The 23,181-nt window shown below is 37.4% G+C and overlaps 1 protein-coding gene across 3 annotated transcripts in view; it reads right to left on the bottom strand.

Moving 5' to 3' along the window:
* The window catches only part of SMAD5 (SMAD family member 5), a 49,366-nt gene that overhangs the window by 24,123 nt on the left and 2,062 nt on the right, over positions 1 to 23,181 (bottom strand). Inside the window, exons 2-4 of one of the 3 annotated variants that reach the window (XM_011969185.1) lie at positions 11,054 to 11,128; positions 6,153 to 6,236; positions 4,739 to 5,310 (exon numbers count right to left, since the gene is read on the bottom strand). In XM_011969185.1, the coding sequence (XP_011824575.1) occupies positions 4,739 to 5,141 (403 nt within the window). In that variant the 5' untranslated portion in view covers positions 5,142 to 5,310; positions 6,153 to 6,236; positions 11,054 to 11,128. The remainder of the gene's footprint in view (positions 1 to 4,738; positions 5,311 to 6,152; positions 6,237 to 11,053; positions 11,129 to 23,181) is intronic. The other 2 variants (XM_011969183.1, XM_011969184.1) reach the window with 2 other exon arrangements.

Here is a 23,181-nt window from a genome sequence, read left to right on the forward strand (position 1 = left end):
TTTTTTGAGACGGAGTCTCGCTCTGTCGCCCAGGCTGGAGTGCATTGGCGCGATCTCCGCTCACTGCAAGCTCCGCCTCCCGGGTTCACGTCATTCTTCTACCTCAGCCTCCCAAGTAGCTGGGACTACAGGTGCCTGCCAACACGCCCGGCTAATTTTTTGTATTTTTAGTAGAGATGGGGTTTCACCATATTAGCCGGGATGGTCTCGATCTCCTGATCTAGTGATCCGCCCACCTCGGCCTCCCAAAGTGCTGGGATTACAGGCGTGAGCCACTGCGCCAGACCGGGATCTTCCATCTTTTTGTTCCAACCTACATTGGTTACTGCTCAAGTCTCCTACAAGTCTGAAATCCTTGGACTTCCCTTCTCTACTGCTCGATCACATTTCCCGGACTTCATCCTCTATTAGTGTCCCAAGAGAAAGTAAAAAGTTAAATTTTCTTGACTTCCTGCATGTACAAAAATCTTATTTTTTTTGCTTGTCTGCAGGCAGATAACATTTCCTTCTGAATTTTGAGGGCACTACTTTACTTTCTCCTAGAATCCAGAATTGCACTGAGAAATCCAATATTCTGATTTCTAGTCCTTTATGTTTCCTGTCTTTGCTTTCTGGAAGTTTACAGAATTTTTTTTTTTTTTTAATCTATGATACACTAAAATTTCATGTGGGGCTTCTTTTATCCTTTGTTCTGATTATTTGGTCACTGAGTCCTTTCAATTTTCAGTTTGGGGAATTGTTTGATATTATTTCTTGGAAAATTTTCTCTCTGCCATCTTCCTCAATGCTCTATTTCCAGAATATATTATTCTATTAGAATTGATATTTAATTTGAAACTGATTCTGGGCCACTTAATGTTTTAACAAGTACTTTCTAATGTACCAACTCATCTAATCCTCATAACAACCAATTATGTAGGTAGTATTATTCCCATTTTACAATGAGTAAACTAAATCTCAGAAAGGTTAAGGCCTGAGGTAGTATTTGGTAAAACCAGGATTCAAATCCAGAAAGCCTGGCTCCAGAACCCACAGTCCTAATCACTAGACAATACTGTCTATTACATCAGGGGTCCCTAAACACTCCCCCAGTTCATGACCTCTTACGAACCAGGCCATACAGCAGGAGGTGATGGTGAGTGACAGTGAGCGAAGCTTCATCTGTATTTCCAGCCACTCCCCATTGCTCTCATTACCACCTGAACTCCACCTCCTGTCAGATCAGTGGCAGCATGATATTCTCATAGGAAAGCAAATCCTATCGCCAACTGCACATGTGAGGGATCTAGGTTGTGGGCTCCTTATGAGAATCTCAAGCCTGATGATCTGTCACTGTCTCCCATCACCCCTGGATGAGACAACCTAGCTGCAGGTAAACAAGCTCAGGGCTCCCGCTAATTTGACATTATGGTGAACTGTATAATTATTTCATTATATATTACAATGTAATAATAATAGAAATAAAGTGCACAATAAATATAATGTGTTTGAATCATCCCAAAACCATCCCCCAACCTGTTCAATGAAAAGACTGTCTTCCAAGAAACTGGACCCTGGCGCCAAAAAGCTTAGGGAGCACTGTATTCAACTAAACACCTAGGGCCACCTAGGTTGGCCCTCTATTTTTCTTATGTTCATTATCTCTTTCCAACTATCCTCCATCTTTTTATCTTTTTGCAAACTTACTCCACTATATTCTAACTGTGTGAGTGTGCCTAAGTTACTTCCCTTTTAAGTCTTCATTTCCTTATCTATAAACCTATAAGTAAACGGAAAGGGGTGTAAAATGTCAGTACCCTTTTCTAACCCCATGAAGGAATCACTATTCCATCAGTGCTCAATAAATATTAATTGCTATTACTGTTACTACTACCACTACCACCACCTTCTACTACTTTATTATACTGGTAATATGAAGTGATCCATTCTGTGTCATAGCTGCTTAATCATGGGGGGTCAGCAAGCTAATCCAGCTGGGTAATCTGTCCCTTCCCCCAAGATGTTTGGACTCAGAGCAAAACATGAGGTCTCTATAGTCTCTTTCCAATAGTTGAACTACTAAAACATGAAATTTTCAGTCATTTAAAAGCATCAGAGCTATGCCCCAGTCTTTTCTATAGAATGCATCATAGCTGAGAAAAATGTATACAAAAAATAAGACACTTCCATTGGCTGGTTGATTATTAGTTACACTTTGGCTATAGGGGAATACATAAAATTCCTAGACTTACTCCTAGCAAACAGTAAGCTTGGGAGTTTTTCAGCCTATACTTCTCTATTAAATCCTCGTATCTTCCTTTCTTCATCAATTCCTTCAGGTTATCAGCTCTCCTTGGACTCAGTAAGAAACTGAGAATCACATCATACCAACTGTCTAAAGTCACTCTAAAGCTCTTAAGTTGAACTTTCCCAGATAGCATAATCACTGCTATCTGCTATCCTTTCTATTAGTCTCCACATCCAATGTTATTTTCAGTCTTTTTACCACACTGGGTTTATATTACCTCCATGTGAAACCCAGATAGACTCTAAGGTGACCACTATGATTCCCACCTCCAGGTATTCAAACCATTGGGTAACTCTCCCTGCTTGAGTATGAGTATGACCTATCACTTCCTTCTAACCAACAGAATACGGCAAAGGTGGCAGGGTGTGTATGATTACATTCCATAAGAATATAACGCCCCTCTTGCCAGAAGACCCTCTCTTTCTTACTGGCTTTGAAGAAGCTGTCATGAATGTGAACTAGCTATAAAGAAGGCTATGTGAAAGCAACTGAATCTGTCAATAATCACATGGGCTTGGAAGCAGATCCTTCCCTACCTGAGCTTCTGATAAGACCTCGGCCCTAACCAACACCTTCATTACAGTGCCTTGCAAAGGACCCAGCTAAGTGTGACTGGACTCCTCACCCAAAGAAACTGTGAGGTAATAAACATGCATTGTGCTAAGCCACTAAGTTTGTGGCAATTTGTCATGCAGCAATAAATGACTAATGCACTCAGCTAGTAGCTCAGCTTATATCATTCATTACAAAAAAATATTTACTGAGCATCACCTACCAAGTGCCAGATAACAATATACTATTCTAAGCACTAAGGATAGAGTAATGAATGAAATAGGGGAAGACTCTGCTCATGTCAGTCAATAAACAAAATAAATATCTAATACAGAGTCAATTAGTGATGGGGATATTTAAGCAAGGACTGAATGGAATGAGAAAATGTGCCATGGAAAGATCCTGGGGGAGAATAAGTAAACAGCAAGAGTTAAAGCCTGGAAACAGGAGTATGGCAAGTTCAACAAACACAGAACTCTGAGGATAGGTCATACAGAGTCTTACAGAAATCTCTTAAGTGTGACAGCCTTGAAAGTGTTTTCAGTAGGAACTGACATGATTTAGTATGTTTTAAAAAAATCATTCTGGCTGTTGCGTAGAAAACACAATGGGTTAAGGGGAAGAATAGACACAGAAAGACCAATTAGGACACTACTTAAGGTAAGTGATGATGATGATGTACTGTACTAAAGTAGTGGCGTCAGAAATGATGAGAGGTGACACTATCAAGATATATTTTGAAGGTGCAGCAAACAGCATTTGTTCATATTTTAAATACAGGATTTAAGTAAGAAAAATAAAAGATGAACTTGTGGTTTAGGGCATTAGCAACTACATGAATGCTGTTGCCATTCACTTCAACAGGGAAAACCAGAGGAAAAAAATGAAGTTTCGCTTAGACATATTACATTTGGTATGTTTAACAAATATTCAAGTGGAAGTGTCAAGTAGGCTACTGGATACACCAGTCTAAAACTCAAGGGAGAAGTTGACTTGACTTCAAAATGTGAGCATCAGCTTATAGACAATCTTAAGACATGTGACAGCATGAAAGCACATAAAGAAAGAATACAAATGGAGAAAGGGTCCATGGACTGACTCCTGTGAAAACAGCAGAATACGCCAGCAAAGAGGGACAAGAACAGTCAGTGAGGTAGGAAGACCAGGGTAGCATACTGTCTTAGGGGCCAAACACAGAAAAAGTTTTGAGTAGGATTGAAGGAGATCAACTGTATCAAATGCAGTTGAACGGACAGTAAGGTAAGACTGAAAAATGACCCCTTGACCTATAAAAAGGCAGTCACTAGTGATCTTGACAAGTTAAATGGTAGGAAAGAAAGACTAACTAGAGAGGTCACAAGAAAAAAAATGAAACATTAAGATAATATAAACGGAGAATCCTCTAAAAGGACCAGTGGAAACAGTGCAGTGATTGGGGTTGGGTTATGTGAATGAGGTGAAAAGCAGAATTTTTTTTAAGTTTTATTTTAGGATGGGTAGTATCATGGCATGCCTGTATGCTATCAGAAATACTGTGGTAGAAAGGGAAAATAATGCTGGAGAGAAGGATGATAACTGTAGGAACAAAGTTCTTTATTTGACAAAAAGGAATGGGATATAGTACACACTTGGAGCTTAGACTTTAAATAAAACTGAGACAGGTCATCCACAGGAAAAGGCAGAGTAGATATATGGGTGCTTACAGTGAAAAATGAATTGCATCACCTGCATATAAACAGCTAAACTCAAAATCCAATAGTCCTTCCAAGATTAGAATATTTAAGATGGAAACACAAAGCTAATATAACATTTTCATTACTAAATCTAGTTACATGCATTATCAGGAAGAGAGGTTTTTTGTTTTTGTTTTTCTAAATTCTTCTCAGGAGTAAGACCTACCTGGACTCTCCACTCTCTTATAGTGGTATGGGTTGATACAAACTTCTTTTTGCTTAGATCCAAAAGGAAATTCACAAATATCCAATGGCTTTAGCTCATGATGACTCTGCAAATCCGGCCAGCGCCAAACACGACAATATATAACATGGGGTAAGCCTTTTCTGTGAGAAACCTGCAGGCGTCCATCTAAAGATCTGGGAATAGTGACACATTTACTCGGCTGTCCTGGACTGCTCAAGGCTTTCTCCAGTTCCTCCATGGCACCCTTTTTCTTTTTTAGCTTCTTCACCAAAGCATCAACTGCCTTTTCTGCCCATTTCTCCTCCTCATCACCTTGTTTCCAGCCCAACAATCGCTTTACTGCTGGACTAGTAAAAGAAAACAAGCTGGCCATTGACGTCATTTGATACAAATCTTCAGAGACCTTCCTGTAACTCAAAGTCACTGGCTACTGAAAGAACAGATCACAGGTGAAACGTCATACACAGGTCCTAAGCGGAAGTTCCAATTAAAAAGGGAGGAGTGACATTTATCTTCCCAAATGCCATATGCTTCTTTCATTGGGTCAAGTCCTGAAAGAGAAAGGGGGAAAGGATCCTAGTTTAAAGCAATTCAATTTATATACATTTAAATTAATATAACTGAAAGGTATATTATTATTAAATAAGAACAGAAAAGCATTACGAAGTAAACAAAAAATTGATAAATTTTCTCCAAAAGTTCTGCGACCACTCAATTCCTTCTCCATAATATGAACAAGTAAGACACTGGCAATGTCAAATGATAACCAAAAGCAAAACCAGGTTGCTCTACCCTCCTATGTATTATCCAAAAATAGCTTCTGGACTCCCTTTGATTAGGCCACTAAACCCTAAAACACTCTTCTAAAATTTGATTCGGAAGTACTTTTATTCATTGAAATCCATGTTACATGCTATGTCAGTTTTGAACGTGATTATGTCCTGATCTGAATAGAAGTCTTAAAAGAAATCCAGCTCTTCTCTAAGGTCATTATTCTCTTTAAAAAATATTTCCCAGACTGAGAAGGTTTGGACAAAAACCATGATACTACTGAAGTCACATTATTAGATGCAGATTGTATTCATGGTTGTATAAGATGTACCAAACCCTGAAATAAATCATTATAACTGCTAGTAAAATGGCAAGTATCTATTTTTAAAACTAAGTATGTTGAATAAATTTAAAGAGAATAAATTCATTTTAAAAGGGTCAGTTTCTAATTTTATAATTCCTATTGGCTTATTTTAAGTGATACTTTAAGCATATTGGTTAATGAGCCTGCTCCAGGTAAACCACTATTCTGCACCATTAAGAAGTTCCTGATTATGACAGGAGGAAGTGACAGGCACTCCACTGATAAGAGCTGGTAAAAACCAGGCTCAGTGGCGCACACCTATAATCCCAGTTACTCGGGAGAATCACTACAGCCCAGGAATTCTATCACGTCCAGTCTGAGCAACATAGTGAGACCCCATCTCTAAATAAAGAATAAAAAGAATGTGTAAGATCTCCTGCAGATCACTACACAGCCAACCACAGACAATAAATACCTACTGAAGTAACAATAATAATGTTTGGAAAAACGGTGTAACAAAAGATGCTTCCTTTCTTGTGCCTAAAATTGCCAAATGCTATAGATCTGTCTTTGAAAAATTCTACCAACAATATTATTCTGGACTGGGTTGTGTCTTCCCAGCAAAGAATATATGTGCTCAGTTAAAGCCCAGACAATAACATAAAGTAAATAAAGATAATGTAAACACACAGAGTAAATTAAAACTGACACACACTCAACAAATAATTATTGATTCTTTGTTACGTCCCATGTATTGTGAATAGCCATGATGGGGCTTTTTAAAAAAAGTTATGCCAAACAGGGTTTAATCTCAACAGTCGATAGATTCATTCAAAATACACTTACTGAGAGCCTACTAAAGTACCAGATACAGTTCTGGATGCTGATCAACTACTAGCAGCTATCCAGTCTGCTATGCTGGAACCATGGTGGGGAAGGGTACAGGGAAGTAAAGATATCCTCCTTATGTATGGATATGCCTTGTGCCTTGCCTTGCCCAGCCCTATATAGGATGATTTTTGCTAGGCAAACAAAACTGGCCACATTAAACTAGAGAAATAATAACAAAGAGAATGAAAGCATAATTGTCACTAACAGGTCACAGAGTATACAGTGTTATATACTAAACGAACTGTAAGAGGAGCTGACCTCAGTTGCCTCTACATCAAGGATGTATGGTAAAATCCATGTGGGTCAGGAAGTAAAACCATGGTTTGGTTGCCTGAGATGAGATGGGAAATGTCAAAGGCAAAGGCACACAAACAAATATATATATATATATATATAGGCAGACACGAACAGAGCATTTCCTAGGCTAGATAAGAGACAGGGCTGGCTGACTGATACCTTATTCATGAACACTAGAATACAATGGGGGGCTAGATAGGGTGGTGTACATATGTGTGACAGAGAATGTGTATGAGCAACAGAGAGACAGTTAAGGAAGAGGGAGAAAAAAAAGAAAGCAGCTTCAAGACCAGAATTCAGAATACAATATTATACATGATCAGGCCCTTGGCTTCTCCCTACTCATGTCTTAACCATTATCCTACCAAATTGCATTTAACCACACTTGACTTCTTTCAATTTCTCAAGTATTCTAAGGTTATTTCTACCTGAGGCCTTTGCATCTGATGTTCCCTCCCCTGAAATTCTCTTCTCCTGTAACTTAACGCAGTATACTCACTCAAATTAATTCAGTTGTTCAAAGGTCACCTCCTGAAAGAGGAATTCCCTGACCACTTGATTGAAAATAGCATGACAGCCCATTCTCACAATATTCGCTATCCTCGACCCTGTTCATTTTTTATAGCATTTACCCTAATCTGATATTACATTATCAATTTTGTTTATTTACTTTATGTTTTCCCCAATGACATGTTAGTATGCAGGTGGCCTCATCTGCCCTCAAAACCACTGGATGCCCTGGACCTAGAATACTGTCCATTTATCAAATAAATGAGTAAAAAAAGCAATTTGTAAAAATACATATATACCTTTCTAAGGATGTCTATATCAAACTTAAAACAAAAAAAATTGTTATTTATGGATATCTATGATATGAAAGAATAAAAATATGCCTGGAAATGAAACACACCAGACTCAGCCTCCCAAGTTGATGGCATTAAAGGCTTGAGCCACTGTGCCCACCAGATTCTGTTCTTTACTAGTATCACTTTTTCAAAGCCTATTAACTTTTCTGTAAAATAGAGATGATGGTTCCTAAGTCACAGAAATGTTGAAGTAATAAATAATGTCTATCTAACACAAGCTTTACAAACTCAACCATACTATTCAAACATGAATTATAATCATTAGTATTCAGACAGAAGAAGAACCAAGACTTAAGAGACTGGCTAGGTCTAGTCCTAATCTAACCTTGCCCACTACTCTTCCACTAGACACACCTTCTGATCCAATCCAAATCCCTGCCCCTCTGCCCATCTGTGTCTTCCAAGAGAAATCTTAGTCATTCTTACTGATGGGCTCCAATCTATCCCCTTTTGTGAAGACTTCCTCTACCACCCCTTGCTGAAGAGGCTATAGTCATTGAACATTTATAATAAAAACTAATTAATAAGACATAAATAATATCCTAACTTCCCAAATACAGTACAAAATCCTCCTAAGAAGTAGTCTTCAGCACCTGGACCATTCCATGTGCCATACACACACTATGATACTTAATGAATGGTCACTGATTTTTCTATTAACTGTATCTTGAAATTAGAGATAACTTCAAATTTTAAACCCATGTTGACTAAGATCATGATAAAATGAGAATTCTACCCACAGAATTAAAAACACTCATAAGGCAGCTTTGTCAGTAGAGATGGTGGTAAACTCCACTGGGAAAAGGTCATGACTGGAGATACAAGTTTAGCCAGGTAAAGATGAGAAACAGATTTAAGATTTTGCACAAAGAGCTGAAACAAATATATATATATGTTTTCAACAGTGAAAAGAACAGTAAGTAAACACCTAAATATTAGGAAGCATTCACTGTTAGGAAAGAGTTTCCTGATAATGAGTTACTGATAGTGCATTATTAAAAAGATAGAACTAGATACAATGGTACTGCAAAAGATTAAACATATGGGAGAGTTTAAAGAGAATGTAAACAAAGAAAAGGCCAGTGAGTTTGGTGAATGGTATGCCACTAAATTTCAAGAGATTAGTTTCAAAAAGAACAATAGGTGTCAGTTTTAAAAAGCTAGAACTCTTACTAGTAAAACCAGCACAGGGAGAGGAGCAAATCTTACACTCAACTCTTTAAATATGGAATGACTAAAAAATTTAGCACGTTTGATGAAATTATTTCTAAAAATGTTTTCTACACTTCCCAAACTGGTAAAGTGGTATGTGCAAGCTACCCAAGTACTCGTTATCTACGTCTCAACTTACAAAGTTACAAAAGGAAAAAAAATTCATCATAAAAATTAACTTCACTAGTGAAGAGTCAAAAGATCTGAACAGATCCTTCACAAAAGAGGACATTAAAATAGCCATTGGATGGGAAAATGGGCTCAATATCATTAGTTATCACATGAATGCAAAAAGAAAACAAAAACTACCACAGTAAAATCTCACTCAGTACCTACCAGAATGGCTACACTTAAAAAAAAAAAAAAAAAAAAAAGATTAACTGTTCATGATAATACGGAACAACTGGAACTCTCATATGTTGATAGTAGGAATATATGTTAGTCCAGTCACTTTAGAAAACTGTTTGACAGTATCCACTAATGCTAAACATAGATCCCTATGACCCAGCAATTCCATTCCTAGGTATATATCCAACAGAAATGAGTGTTGTGTCTACCAAAAGACAAGTATATGTTCCTAACAACTTTATTTATAATAGCCCCAAACTGGAACCCAAATATTCATCAGCAGTAGAGCAGGTAAATACTGTAATAAATTCATAAAATGGAATACTTCACAGCTACAGAAAGAATTAGTATATGCAAAACATGGAGAATTCTCATATATTCTTAGGGAAAGATTACACAACATTTAAAAACAGGCAAAACTAACCTATGCCATCAAGGCCAGAAGAGTACTAAAAGGGTCATGAGACAGCCTTCTAGGGAGCTAGAAATTTTCCATATTTTGATCTGGGTGATGATGACATGCATATGTAGAAGATGACTTCTACAGATGACTTCTGCATATGCAGAAGTTCATTAAGCTGTACACTTAAAATTTGTGTGCTTTACTATATGATTATTTCAATTTTTAAAAATATTTTTAAAACATACTTGTGACCAATCACTTATAAAATCAGTCCCTATTCACAAGTGTCTCCCTCACTGTAATGGCTCATGAACCATGAGTGAGACTACAGATTTTGCAAAAATTCCAAGATTTCCAAAGTTTATAAAAATGATGGCAAACAATGTAGGATCTAGCATTTAATTTTACCCCACTTACAAGTTAGTCTGTTACTGTCTTCTGCATGTCGCCAAAGGACATGAGGCTCCTGGGTTAGAAACTCTGTTACTCAGGGGACAGCAAGCAGCATAAGCATCAACAAATTTGAGGTTTTGTTTGTCCCTAAGACCCATGGGGATAATGTGATGTCTTTTATAGTTTTGCCTGTTTGTAAATGTTGTACAGAAGGAATAATATGTAATCTTTTCCTCAGTATTGTAAGATTCTCCACGTTTTCTATGTATTAGTTTGTGCTTTTTTGTAGTCTTAATGCATGGATGAGGAACACTGGGCTTGGAGAATCTACCACTTTTATAGTAATCAGTAAGCAAGACGTCCTTTGTTGGGGGGTGGGTAAGAAAAGTTTGACTATCAAAGAATTAACAGAGGTCCTTGGGAAAATGTATATACATTTTTATATTTTTGCAAAAAAAAAAACAACTTAAAGCTAATGCCACAAATGTCAAATTAAAGACTGTCATATCATGATACTGAATTATTTTGTGGGAAAAATTGTTTATCCATTCACACTTGATCCATTATTTGTTCATTATAACAATTTATGCATGTTTACAGTTACTATAAGCTAATGTTTTCCTAGAATTTTAGTTTCATTCTTCAAGATAAAATCAGACTTTTACTCACCATTTAGTATAAAATGGTGGTCTACAATTTTCAGTGGTTTCATTTTAAATGAAATTCTCTATAGAAGGCATAAAACATGGGCTGCATTGTTACCGCCTAAAGAAACAGAGGGGCATGAATGATCTTAAAAGGCTACTTACAGAGGCAGATGTCTGTACATTTTACTTTCTTAGAATATAGCAACAGGTACTTCAATAATTTCAACAGCTTCCTTTCTAAAACAAAATCTATTGCTTAAGCAAAGGAATCATAATATTCCCTTGATAATGGTAATAATAATAATAAACCACTAACATTTATTGAGCACTCACTATGCCAAGTACTGTTAAGGACTTTACATTTAGAAACCAAAAATCATTAAATTTCAAAACAGCCATATAAAGTAAATTCCATTATTCTCATTTTACAGGTGAGAAAACAGGCAAAGGGAAATTAAATGCAACTTGCTTAATTATACAGATAGCAAGAAACAGAGCTGAGAATTGAACCCTGGCAGTCCAGCTGCAGAATCTATATTCCTAACCACTGTACACACTGCCTCCTAAAAAGAAAGCCGCCTGCCAAGGAATTTTCTTCCCTTAAAGGTCTCTAATTGTTCTCCATATTCCTTTGACTTCTCCAAAACATTGAAATTGTTCAATATTATCATAAGATTGTACAGTTTAAGAGATCAAGAATAATCCAGCTTAATTTGCGCATTTTCAAACTTATTTTTATACCACTTAATGTACGTCATCAACCTATCAACTTTAACCCAACCTTTCCAGGTTTGTGCTAGGTCAATCAGCAGGAATGAAAGGTTTATCTATATGCTTACTACCACTGCATAAAAATACATATTTTTTTATGGTGGTCTTACTCCAAAGCCTTTCTAATTATCATTAGGACATTTTTAGCACACTTATCACTAGAACACAATGATCTCAGAAATGATGAGAAAATGTACCACTTTTTAAAAAATGTTTTTCCTTAAAAAATATTTTTCCTAAGTATACTCACCTATAATCATACCATTAACACATGGTATGCTTATATTTGTTTCCTCTGCATATATATAGTCTTGCCCACAACTGCCCATAACAGGATATACCATGATACTACTTGGTATTCTGCATTTTCCATTTAACATCACAAGCATTTGCTCTTCCCTCACCCCAATATATAGATTTTTTTAAATGCCTTTAATGGTGCAATCATATTTCACTCATGTATTTTCTTAATATTTAACACCTAGGTTTCTGAAGGAACTAAATCACCTATAGTAAAAGTAAAATTGCTAAACTGAGATTAAAACTTCTTTATAGTACCCATATAATGGATGCATTTTGTCCTATAGTCTTTTATGCAGACTATACCATATTCAAAATAACACCTTGGTCCATAATTAGAAATAAAACAATCAGAGAGCTTGGGTTACAGCAATAGATTTACTTTAGTATCCTCACATAAGTACTCAGTCATGAAAAAATTTCTCATTATGTATACAAAAAATAAAATACGCTCTGATTTGCATATATTAGCACATGCTACACGAGCCACAAGTGAAGCTGCAATACCTCTGAAAATTTTATGAGTCTCTTTCCTGAAAAGTTGATTTAATTTTTCATGCCCCCTTTGCCTTTCACTAAATAAAACAAATTTAGAAACACTGAGAACACCCATCTTCAATTTAAATCAGCTATGTGTCTAACACTCCACTTCTACATCATCTCTACACTTATTCCAATTATAGAGAAAAACCCCAAAAGACTGTATTTAGCAACTACAGTCTTTACACATTACAGATTACTGGATAGCTAAATTTTGGTCCTCTATACTCCTTTTCTAAATGCTTTCAGAGTCTACTGAGGCACAAATATACATAATAACCAGTGCTAAACTTAAGCTCCCACTTATTATAGCCTTATTCATACAACACATATTTACTGAGTGCCTATAAAAGGCAAGGCACTAAGCTAGATAATAAACAGTTGAAATATAAATCAGATTCAGACTAACTCTAAATAGTTACAAATTAATAGAACAACTGAAATGTGGCCATATCTATCTACGATACACAGTGGAGAATGGAGTTGACCTAAAGATGTAAAGACTGCTAAAAGGAAGTCAGGATATGACCTTCTGGGGAGAAGGATGAAGGGAGACAATTTTATCTTAAGCATAAAAACTTCTATGTCTTTCACAAAGTAATATTTTATTTACCAGGATAAGGAGCTACAGCACCTCATTTGAAGCCTAATAAACTTGGGTTCAAATTCTGGATCTAGCACTTACACCCAAAATCTCCATTTCTTCCTATTTTGTATCGTGAATACCATAGCCCTAAAAGGTTCTGAGAATTAAGTGAGAAACACTTAACTCAGTACACAGTGCATACTCAATAAAGGGCAAATGTAGTTATTATTGTTGTAATAATCATGAACATTGTCACTATCAGGCTGAGGACTTTAAATAAATGGTTGGACTCCTTTATTTCAACAAACATACAGTCATGTACTTTAAGATTAGTCTGCATTATTTTATGAACCCTGAAGGAAGAAAAAGCTGCAAATTAAACAGCATAATGCTTTCTTATCACTTAAAATTTTTCTTCACAGTATCAACCTTCTGCCATCAACAATGTAAGTATAAAGAATGTTCTGACATTGCTCCAGGACTGTCTTTCAAGCCACTGACAACCATCCTGCAAATTTTGATACTGGTGCCTGTTTGGTGTTCCTAGAACATGCAAATGAAGATGTGAAAACAACAACTAAGAAAATATTTTAAGTGGCAATTACTCAACACGAGAAGTTAAAACAATGTCCACACTGAGACTGAAATGACAGCAACAGAAACAGCAAGTCAGAGCTACGCCTGTACAATGACAACTAGATCAAAACTGCCACCTGGCCAAAAGCAATACTCAGACGCCATTAACTGTACGACAGTTACTGTTATGTTATGAGGTGAAAAAACAAAAGTACATCTTAGAAGAAATACTGTGGCTTTTTCTTTTTTCCTCTCTCAAAGTCCTTTCTGATGTTCCCCATCACTTGCCACCAGTATCTGTCATTCAACCCCCTTCCTTTGTTCTCATTCTTTTAACTCTTTTTTTTTCTTTTCTCTTTCTATATTTCTCATAGCTTCTCCTATATTCCTCAGTGTTGCTTTTGGAGAAACTTGACAAATTACCTAAAGAAAATGAAATTTTTCTTCTGTCTCAAAAAGAACCCAATTAGCATAGAATACATGATTTGTATCCTTGGCACTTTCAGGTGCTCCAGGGCTTGCTTACTTCTGAGTTCCCTAGTAAGTCAAGGGAAGACGCATCTGACAGTCCACATAGGTGAAATAATGCCCTGGACAATCTGGCTTTTGAGCAGATTCTATTTGAACCTCTGTAATCCTCATCTTGAGTCACCTAACATACCTATCCTAAAGTACACCAGTGGGAATAATATATATTAATATATACCAATATAGTAAGGCATATTAATATATATCTAAAGATATAAAGAGGTAATATATTTAGTTACTAAGAAAACCAAAAAGTCAATAGGCTTCAAAGAACTTAAATCATCAAGCTATTTTCTTTTGCAATAAACCTCCATAGAAACCTATTGTAAAACAGTTGTTTATAAATGTTAGTCTTATTTCAATAATATAATCAGGGATAGAAGACAAATTCTGCTTTCTCTTTTTTGCTCTTACTAGGGCCGTATTAAACCAAACTTTCAGAATGTTAAGTGTCAAACAGCCTTTTCTTTAAAAGCCAAGCCTTGTTACAATAATTCAGAACGGGCTAACCATGAGCATCATAAAAGAAAAACACAAACTAAACTGAACAGTGTCCATGAAACCTTTCAGGGAAATTCCCACTTCTAGCTTGAAAACCAGAGAATCCCCCAAAATCTAAATCTAAAATCCCATTAGGAAACCCACAGGACAATTTGTGTTAGGTGAGACAGTCAATTTTCATCAAAACTGCCGTATGAATGAATGGAATTAAATCTGAATGATCAAACACTTTCAGACTCAGATAATGAACCCATTATCTGCTATTATCTTGGCCTTTCATAGTATACCTCTGGTTTATGAGGTATTTAGAGTACATACATGGAACAGAAAGAACAGTATAACTGGAAAGTGGAAGAAGAGAAAAGCTCAAGGAAAAAAGGAATAAATACGTAGATTTTGAGGATCATATTAATTGGAGAGATAAACTGTGATGTTAGGCAGAGGAGATATTTGATTTATTCAAAATTTATTGGGTGCCCACTAGTGTTATGTCAGGAATACTCCATGCTAGGAACTCAGGCTTAAAAGACACTACCCGTAATCTCTGTAAGATCTTAGAGAGTAATGGAAAAAAGAACAAGTGCTATAAAGAGTTTCATATGCCATTTAACCTATCACTTAGTTTTATCCTAGATTTATTTCCATATGATAGCCAACAGAAATAGGGCATTAAAATTGAGTTTAAAAAAATGTACACCAAGCACAGAGAGCCAATAATTAAACAGACAGGAATATATGCTACTTCTTATACTAGAAACTGGAGGGACTTAACAGCTATGAACCCATTATCTGCTATTATCTTGGCCTTTCATAGTATACCTTTGGTTTATGAAGACTTAATAATACCCTTTTATTGATGTATTTTGTCATTTCTTAGAGAAATGACCTCAAAGCTAGAAAGAAAACCAAGGTAATAATATTTAGAAATTCCTATGTATGTGAGGTTCCCTGATTCTTCTGAAAAACTGCAACCGCTGATTCAACAACACAGAATGTCACTAGTAAATCAAAAGCGATGCAGTGGTACCTCAGCCATAAATGAAAACCTTATAAAATTATGGTATCTCATGAATTACAAAAGAACCTATCACATTACAAAACACACACACACCTCACCTCTCTTTCAGCTCAAGCATCCCTTCTTTGGGGAAGTCTTCCCAAACCGTCCTGACAAGAAGTCCCCCTCTTATATGCTTACTGCATCACATACTGCTACTTTGTAGCACTTACCACACCTATGTTTTCACATTTACCTTTCCAGTCTGTCCCCACAAGAATGTAAATTCCACAAGAAGAGCTGTATCTGTTCTCACTCATCATTGTAAGCCTAGTGATACATATGCTCAATAAATATTTGTTTAATGAAAGAAAGGGGATGTGATATTAGCTCTGGTGGTGGGGTTAGGTGTACTTTTCACTTTCTGCTTCATCCAATTCTATATTTTTTAAAGTAAACCTATTTCTTGTAGAGTCAGAGGAAAAACAGGTTTCAAAACTAAAGTGCAGCTATACCTCAGCCATATTATGAACCCTTACTAAAGAGAGGATTCACATTATCATGAGTCATTCATGCTTCAAAACAATTCGCTCTAATATACTTGGGGTTATACAAATTTGGAGGCTGAAACTAAGAAAAATCAAATCAGAAACTAGGTACAAATACTTCCGTAACTATAGGACTCTAGGTATATCAACAGAAATACAGAAATGATTATCATAAAGTACACCTACTTCTTTAAGAACATGTGCATTAACTGACTCAACAGCTATAATAGCCATGAATCATCAAACACTTATTGAGCACCTACTATCTAGCAGACACTGTAGGACATGCGGGGGTTTATCAGGACCAGGCAGGGGTGACGGAATAAATAAATGAGAAGGCCTTTTTCTAAGTCCCATACAATGGTACTATGTGAGTGAACAGTGGGAATAGCAAAAATGCAAACAGGACAGAATCTCCCTTCACAGAATAACGTAGCACGACAGACACCAAACTATACCCCTATATGTAAGCACAATGAGATACACTCAAGTTATTACAGAAATACAGAGAGACAAAGGAAGGGCATGTAATCCAGGTATCTAGCACTTTTCACAGTGTGTCCTCTTACTACAAATGAGTTGTTGCTCCTCAAAACAATGAAATGAAACTCCAGAAGCATTATTCCTGCTCCCAATAAATATTAGTAAGAATTCATTCTTCAAAAGCATTTATCTTCCTACACTGGAATGTCTTTTGAACCTCAGATACTACAAATGCCATTTTCTGCTTATACCACTTTTCTTAATCCCTGGCCACTAATTTTTAGCTCTATCATTATTTAAGTCTCAGCTTTAGGTCTCATCCCAGATACCTTCCCTGATCACCCTGTAATCCCATATAAAGTAGATTTTCCCTAATCTCTAATCCAATACTATGTTCATTTTATCACAGTATTAACTGATTCACAATAATTTGTTCATTAACTTTATTTCTGTCTCTCATACTAGAATACAATCTTTAAAAAACAGTACCGCATACATTACAATAACTTGTTAAATTCATTCAAGTCATTCATCCAAAAGAGTATTTATTAAGGTAGCATTTTAGGAGCTGGGAATATAGAAGTTAATAAAAGGGACCAAAACACTAGTCCTCGTTTAGCTTATATTTCAGCAGGAGGAGGCCAACGAGATATAGTAAACGGTATGTTTGTTAGGTGAAAAGTGCTATTGAGAAAAATTAAAACAGGGGAAAGTGGGCAAGAAGTCCTGGAAGAAAGGTGTAATTTTAAACAGGGTGGCTGGGCTGGGTCTCACCAAGAAAGTGCCAACTGAGTTGAAATTTTAAGGATATAAAAGAGTGAGCCAACAGGCATGTAATCTGGGGGAAAACCATTACAGGTAAAGGCAACAGGCAATGCAAAGATCCTAAGGTAGGAGCATGTCTGGCATACTTAAGGAGCTAGAAGACCAGTGTAGCCTGAGAATACAGTGTACAAGGGGGAAAACGTAAGGAGTGGGGTCAAAGAGGTACCAGAGAGCCAGAATGGCCATGCTGGATATAAAGGCTTTAGCTTTTACAGTAGTCTAACGAAACTGAGGACTCAGTGGAGAGCTCTGAGAACAGACATGACAGTTCTCGACTTACACTATTAAAGAATTATCCTGAGCCGAGGTGGGCAGATTACCTGAGGTCAGGAGTTCAAGACCAGCCTGGCCAACATGGTGAAACCCTATCTCTACGAAAAATAAAAAAATTAGCCGGGTGTGGTGGCACACGCCTGTAATCGCAGCTACTTGGGAGGCTGAGGAAGGAGAATTGCTTGAGCCCAGTAGGCAGAGGTTGCAGTGAGCCACTGCACTCTAGCCTGGCCAACAGAGCAAGACTTTGTCTCAAAAAAAAAAAAAAAAAAAAACAGTTATCCTGGGCCAGGCATGGTGGCTCACACCTGTAATCCCAGTACTTTGGAAGGCCGAGGCAGGAAGATCACTTGAGCTCAGGGGTTTGAGCCTAGCCTGGGCAACATAGTAAAACTCCGTCTCTACAAAAAAAAAAAAAATTAAAATTAATTTAAAAATTAGCCAGGTGCAGTGGCACATGCCTGTGATCCCCAGCTACTTGGGAGGCTGAGGTGGGAGGATCACTTGAGCCCAGGAGGTCAAGGTAGCAGTGAGCCAAGATCACACCACTGCACTGTAGCCTGGGTGACAGCGCAAGACTGTCTCAAAATAAATAAACAAATAAATCCTGGCTGGTATGTTGAGAATAAGCAGGAGGAGAGATGGACAGCAATGATAAAAGCAGAGAGACCAGCTCAGAGATGCAGTAATCTAGGGGAGGGAGGAAAGATGACGATGGCTTAGACCAGGGTGATAGCAGTGGGGTGGTTAGCAGCAGACATATGAAAGACAGTAAGCTTCCTGATGAAGGAGATCATGGGGTGTGTGAGAACAAAGGAGTTAACAATGATTCCAAGGTATCAGTCTGGACAATTGGAAGAATGGGGTTTGACATCAACTGATTTGGAAAATGCAGATAAGAAAGCTAAAGGAAGATTCAGGGTTAAGTTTTATACACATTAACCATACAATAAAATGTTGCTAAGCTTCACAAGGCTTCTATTTCAAATGAATTCATGTTAAATCAATAACTCAAAGGTCCTGTTCTTACCTCAGGTCATGGAAGTACTACATACTGACCAACTTTCATAATAAACACCCACACAAACTGACTTCAATACCTTCCCCGAGACACACATACATACAGACACACATACATACATAAAGACACACACACACACACACACACAGAGCTCATATCCAGATTTCTAAAGTAAATTCACAGAAACAACTCCTTCACTTTCTGCTCCAACATCTCTATGACTGCTTCAATCTGAAATAAAAAGACAAGCAAACCAATTCCCCAAATTTTCCTCAACACTATTGGCCAAAAATCTCCTGAGCACATCATCCCATGAAATAAATGCCCATATGGGTCGCAACCCATCGTATTCTAATTCAAACCTATACAAAAGAATCGGACATGGGTTTTTAAATAAACGAATTCCTTAGAACCAGCCCTCAAAATTCAGATTCACTAGGCTTGGCAGAAGGGCCTTATCACCCACATTTTTAACAAGAATCTCGGACCACGCAGCAGGCTTGGGAACCAAGGTGCTCAAGATCCCCTGCAATGGAAGAAAGACACTTGCATATATACAACCTAAGGGTAACTTTTGGGGGCAGGGGGGATGTGGGGGTAAAGCTTTAAAAATCTCTTACCCTTGTGGTTCTAATTATCAATAGTATTCACCAAGTGTCAGCAAGTAGATAACCACCACCACCACCGCTGTCAAACCATCCCTAGATTCAGGTATACAACTGCTATAAAACTTGTAAGCCACATTCACAACTGCACACAGAGAGGAAAAGGAAACCAAAAGCATGTCTGCTCACAGCTCTTCTAGATTCAGAAATCCTATTCTTTACAGGAACATCTACAAGAAAGACAGGATACAATTACATGGGCGCCAAAATTATTTTCACAGAGAAACATTTAAATCACCACTTTCCTCAACTGTGGCTCGCGATTTCCAAAGACATCAGAACTTCTCATAGCAGATTTCAAAGCCCTTCAGGAGCTGAACTCATGATTCCCAATACTTCTCACTGCATAATCTTCTTGCCTATTCTCTCTGTGCCCACAGAATTCTCTACTTTATTATCTCCCACAGCCAGACTTTTGTTTCCCAGTTTTTAATCATTCTTTAAGCTTCACCTGCTCCCCTAAGTCCCCTAATTAAACAGAGCCTGATCTAAATGTATCACTCACCCTCACAGAGCCTGCAAGATTTCCTACATTGCTACCAGATGTGTTTGAGTATGCTTGTACAGGCATGTAGGCACAGGAACAGACACAGAGCTGGTCAATCTTTGTAGCGATTTCCTTTAAATTATAAAACCATCAAGTGCAGATACCAAATCATGACTGTAAAATGTGTCTGTGGAGCACAAAGAGCTAACCTGTGTACACGACATATATTACAGTGCATTATGAAGATGTTCTCCAGATAGCTCATGTGCACCCAGAGTTCTAGTTCCCTGCTTAGAAGAAAAGGGAATAAACATGGCTCTGGCTACATTTTCAGCTCTAGTGTCACCATTCACTTAACTTACACTTTCAACTCCAAAGAATAAGAAATGGTCAATGAGTACAGTAGACAAGTGGGCAGAAGATGTGACTAAGAAGAATAGAAGAAGACTGGCTTTTAAATATTTTTGCAGAACTCCCTCTTCCTGGGAACACACAAACCAGAATAACTAGATCTCAAGTTATACAGCCTACCAGATAGGATCCTAGGCAGATCCTAACACATCATGAAAACAAAACTGAACAAAACAAAACTTGCCTTGAAAACACCAGCCATATTCTGAGATCATAGTTAAATTTGAAAAATGTAAGCCTCCTCCCAAGACTCCAGTTGCTATGCTCAGAGAAAAGGTGGGAATGGGACACTAGTTTTTAAATATTATTTTCAGTATAACAAAACAACATATATGGATATCGAAAGAAAAAAAAACCCTGCTAAAATCTTAACAGGTCAAGTCATTTTCAAACTTCTATAGAGTACCAGCCTATAAATTACACATATGCTATAGGAAGAGATGAGGGGGGGATCCCAAAAAATTCAAGAGCAAAACCCATTTACAAAATGTATACTAATAACTAGCTTCCAAAAGTGAATTACAATTACAGTATTGCACATACAGAACTGACTTAATAAAGAACTCTTTCTTGCAAAATATCATCTCAACCAAGTTAGGATACAGTAAAAGGAGAAAGAAAGTCACTGAAAACACCACTCTACTAGAATTGGGCCAAAAACTTCCCCACCTAGCTGCCCAAGGCAAAAAAAAAAAAAAAAATCAAAAGTAAATAAAGAGCCCAGTCAGGCACAGTGGCTCATATCTGTAATCCCAGCACTTTGGGAGGCCATGGCGGGCAGATCACTTGAGGTCAGAAGTTCGAGACCAGCCAGGCCAACATGGTGAAACCCCATCTCTACTAAAAATATAAAAAATTAGCTGGATGTGGTGGTGGGTGCCCATAATCCCAGCTACCCCGGAGGCTGAGGCAGGAGAATCGCTTGAACCCAGGAGGCAGGATTGCAGTGAGTCAAGACCACATTACTGAACCCCAGCCTGGGCTACAGAGAGAGACACTCTCAAATAAATAGCCCAGAACTAGCTGATAATTTATGAAAAACCTAAGAACGCTGTAATTACCCCATCTTTCCAAGTTGGAAAACAACAAAGGCTGTTAGAATATGAAAGTGGCCTATGAGATTAGTCTTAACAACAATCTAGTTTTTAACAATTCTTCCAAAAGAGTTCTAAATCCTGACCTCCCATTTAGTAAACGTACTTCTCAGATTCAGAGTTCTGGTTGCAGGTAAATGGTGTGTGACAACACCAACGAACTGCAAATTCCAATGACTATCATTCTATCAACTTCAGAATTGGAAAAAACAAAGTATGTTAGAAGTTCAAGACCAGCCTGGCCAACATGGTGAAACCCCGTCTCTACTAAAGATACAAAAATTAGCCGTGAGTGGTGGCGGGCACCTGTAATCCCAGCTACTTGGGAGGCTGAGGCAGGAAAATTGCTCCAATCCAGAAGGCAGAGGTTGTGGTGAGCCAAGATCACACCTCTGGACTCCAGCCTGGGTGACAGAGCAAGACTCTGTCGGGCAGGGGGAAGACACGGGTCAGCTTCCAGGGGTCCTTCATCATCTGTTTTGATGGGAAAGCACCCTATATTGCACCCCAGCTTCCTTGGGCCCTACCTTTCCAGGTATTCTTTTCTCTAGAATATCCAGACTGGTAGAGATAAGAATCATTCCTCAGGCTACTAGTATCCCTTATAAAAGGGAATCTTACTCAATGTCTTTGACCTTATGAGTAGACTGGCAAACCATAGGATATAAGCTGCTTGTAACACCTGAAGAAATAAACTATTTGCCTTCTTCTTTGTGCTTAGTGTACACAGAGAGAGACAGACAGATACAAGGAACATAGACCCTCTAGAAATAAAAATAGAGAAGACTGATAAACCAAGAGAATAGACACCTATATCATCAAGTGTACTCAAGTCAGCTCTGAAATTCACCCAGATGTGTGGCTCATTGCCTAGACCAACATATACATCTGGTAATAATAAACACTGATATGTCATAAACAAAAAGTTTCCTTAACTCTACAAAGTACTAGCAATATTAAAATTTACAAATACAAAGAATATATATGAAATAGATTTTTTTAGATGGTATTTCAATTTAAGTTACTGTATTAAGAAATGAAAAACTGGTATTTTACTGCCTAGTTAAACACTAAAATCTTTAATTTGACCAAGTTACAAATCTGTTTTCAGTAGAGGGAGAAAACACACTGCCTCCGTTCAATGCAAAGGACAAAAAAGATCATCATTGCAAATCATAATGTTTGGGTTCATGATGAAAACAGGAAACAGACAGGCTGCCCAGGTATAATTATGGTTGTAGTCTAATGTGCCTTCAGGTTCAGCCAAGAATTAAAACCCAGTGAAGAGGGTAAGCAGAATTTACTTGCCTCTACTTTGCTACAGAATGCAACTTTTAATAATACTCCCAGCAACATGTTACATAACCAACAGTAAACAACAATCTGATTCAAACCTCATTAGTAACAACATTCTGCCACTGTCTCCCACTGAAATTAATAGCTGACTTTGCCAGAGGGGAAAGAAATGCAACACATTATCAATCTACCCATTTCTGTGGCGCCTACCACAGTGAACCAGACACGCAGATAATACTACCAGATCTGTACAGAACCTACGAAAATATTTTATTCTTTTTTTCCAGTTTGCTGCTCTCTTCCTCCTTTTAACTAGACCATATCATGTGGATGCCTTTAAAACCTGAGAGAAAAGTCAGTTGAGAAGGTTAATCTAACTTTTCTTGCT

The sequence above is a fragment of the Mandrillus leucophaeus genome, unplaced genomic scaffold, assembly GCF_000951045.1.
Source record: "Mandrillus leucophaeus isolate KB7577 unplaced genomic scaffold, Mleu.le_1.0 Scaffold88, whole genome shotgun sequence".
In the NCBI taxonomy this organism is placed as follows: domain Eukaryota; kingdom Metazoa; phylum Chordata; class Mammalia; order Primates; family Cercopithecidae; genus Mandrillus; species Mandrillus leucophaeus.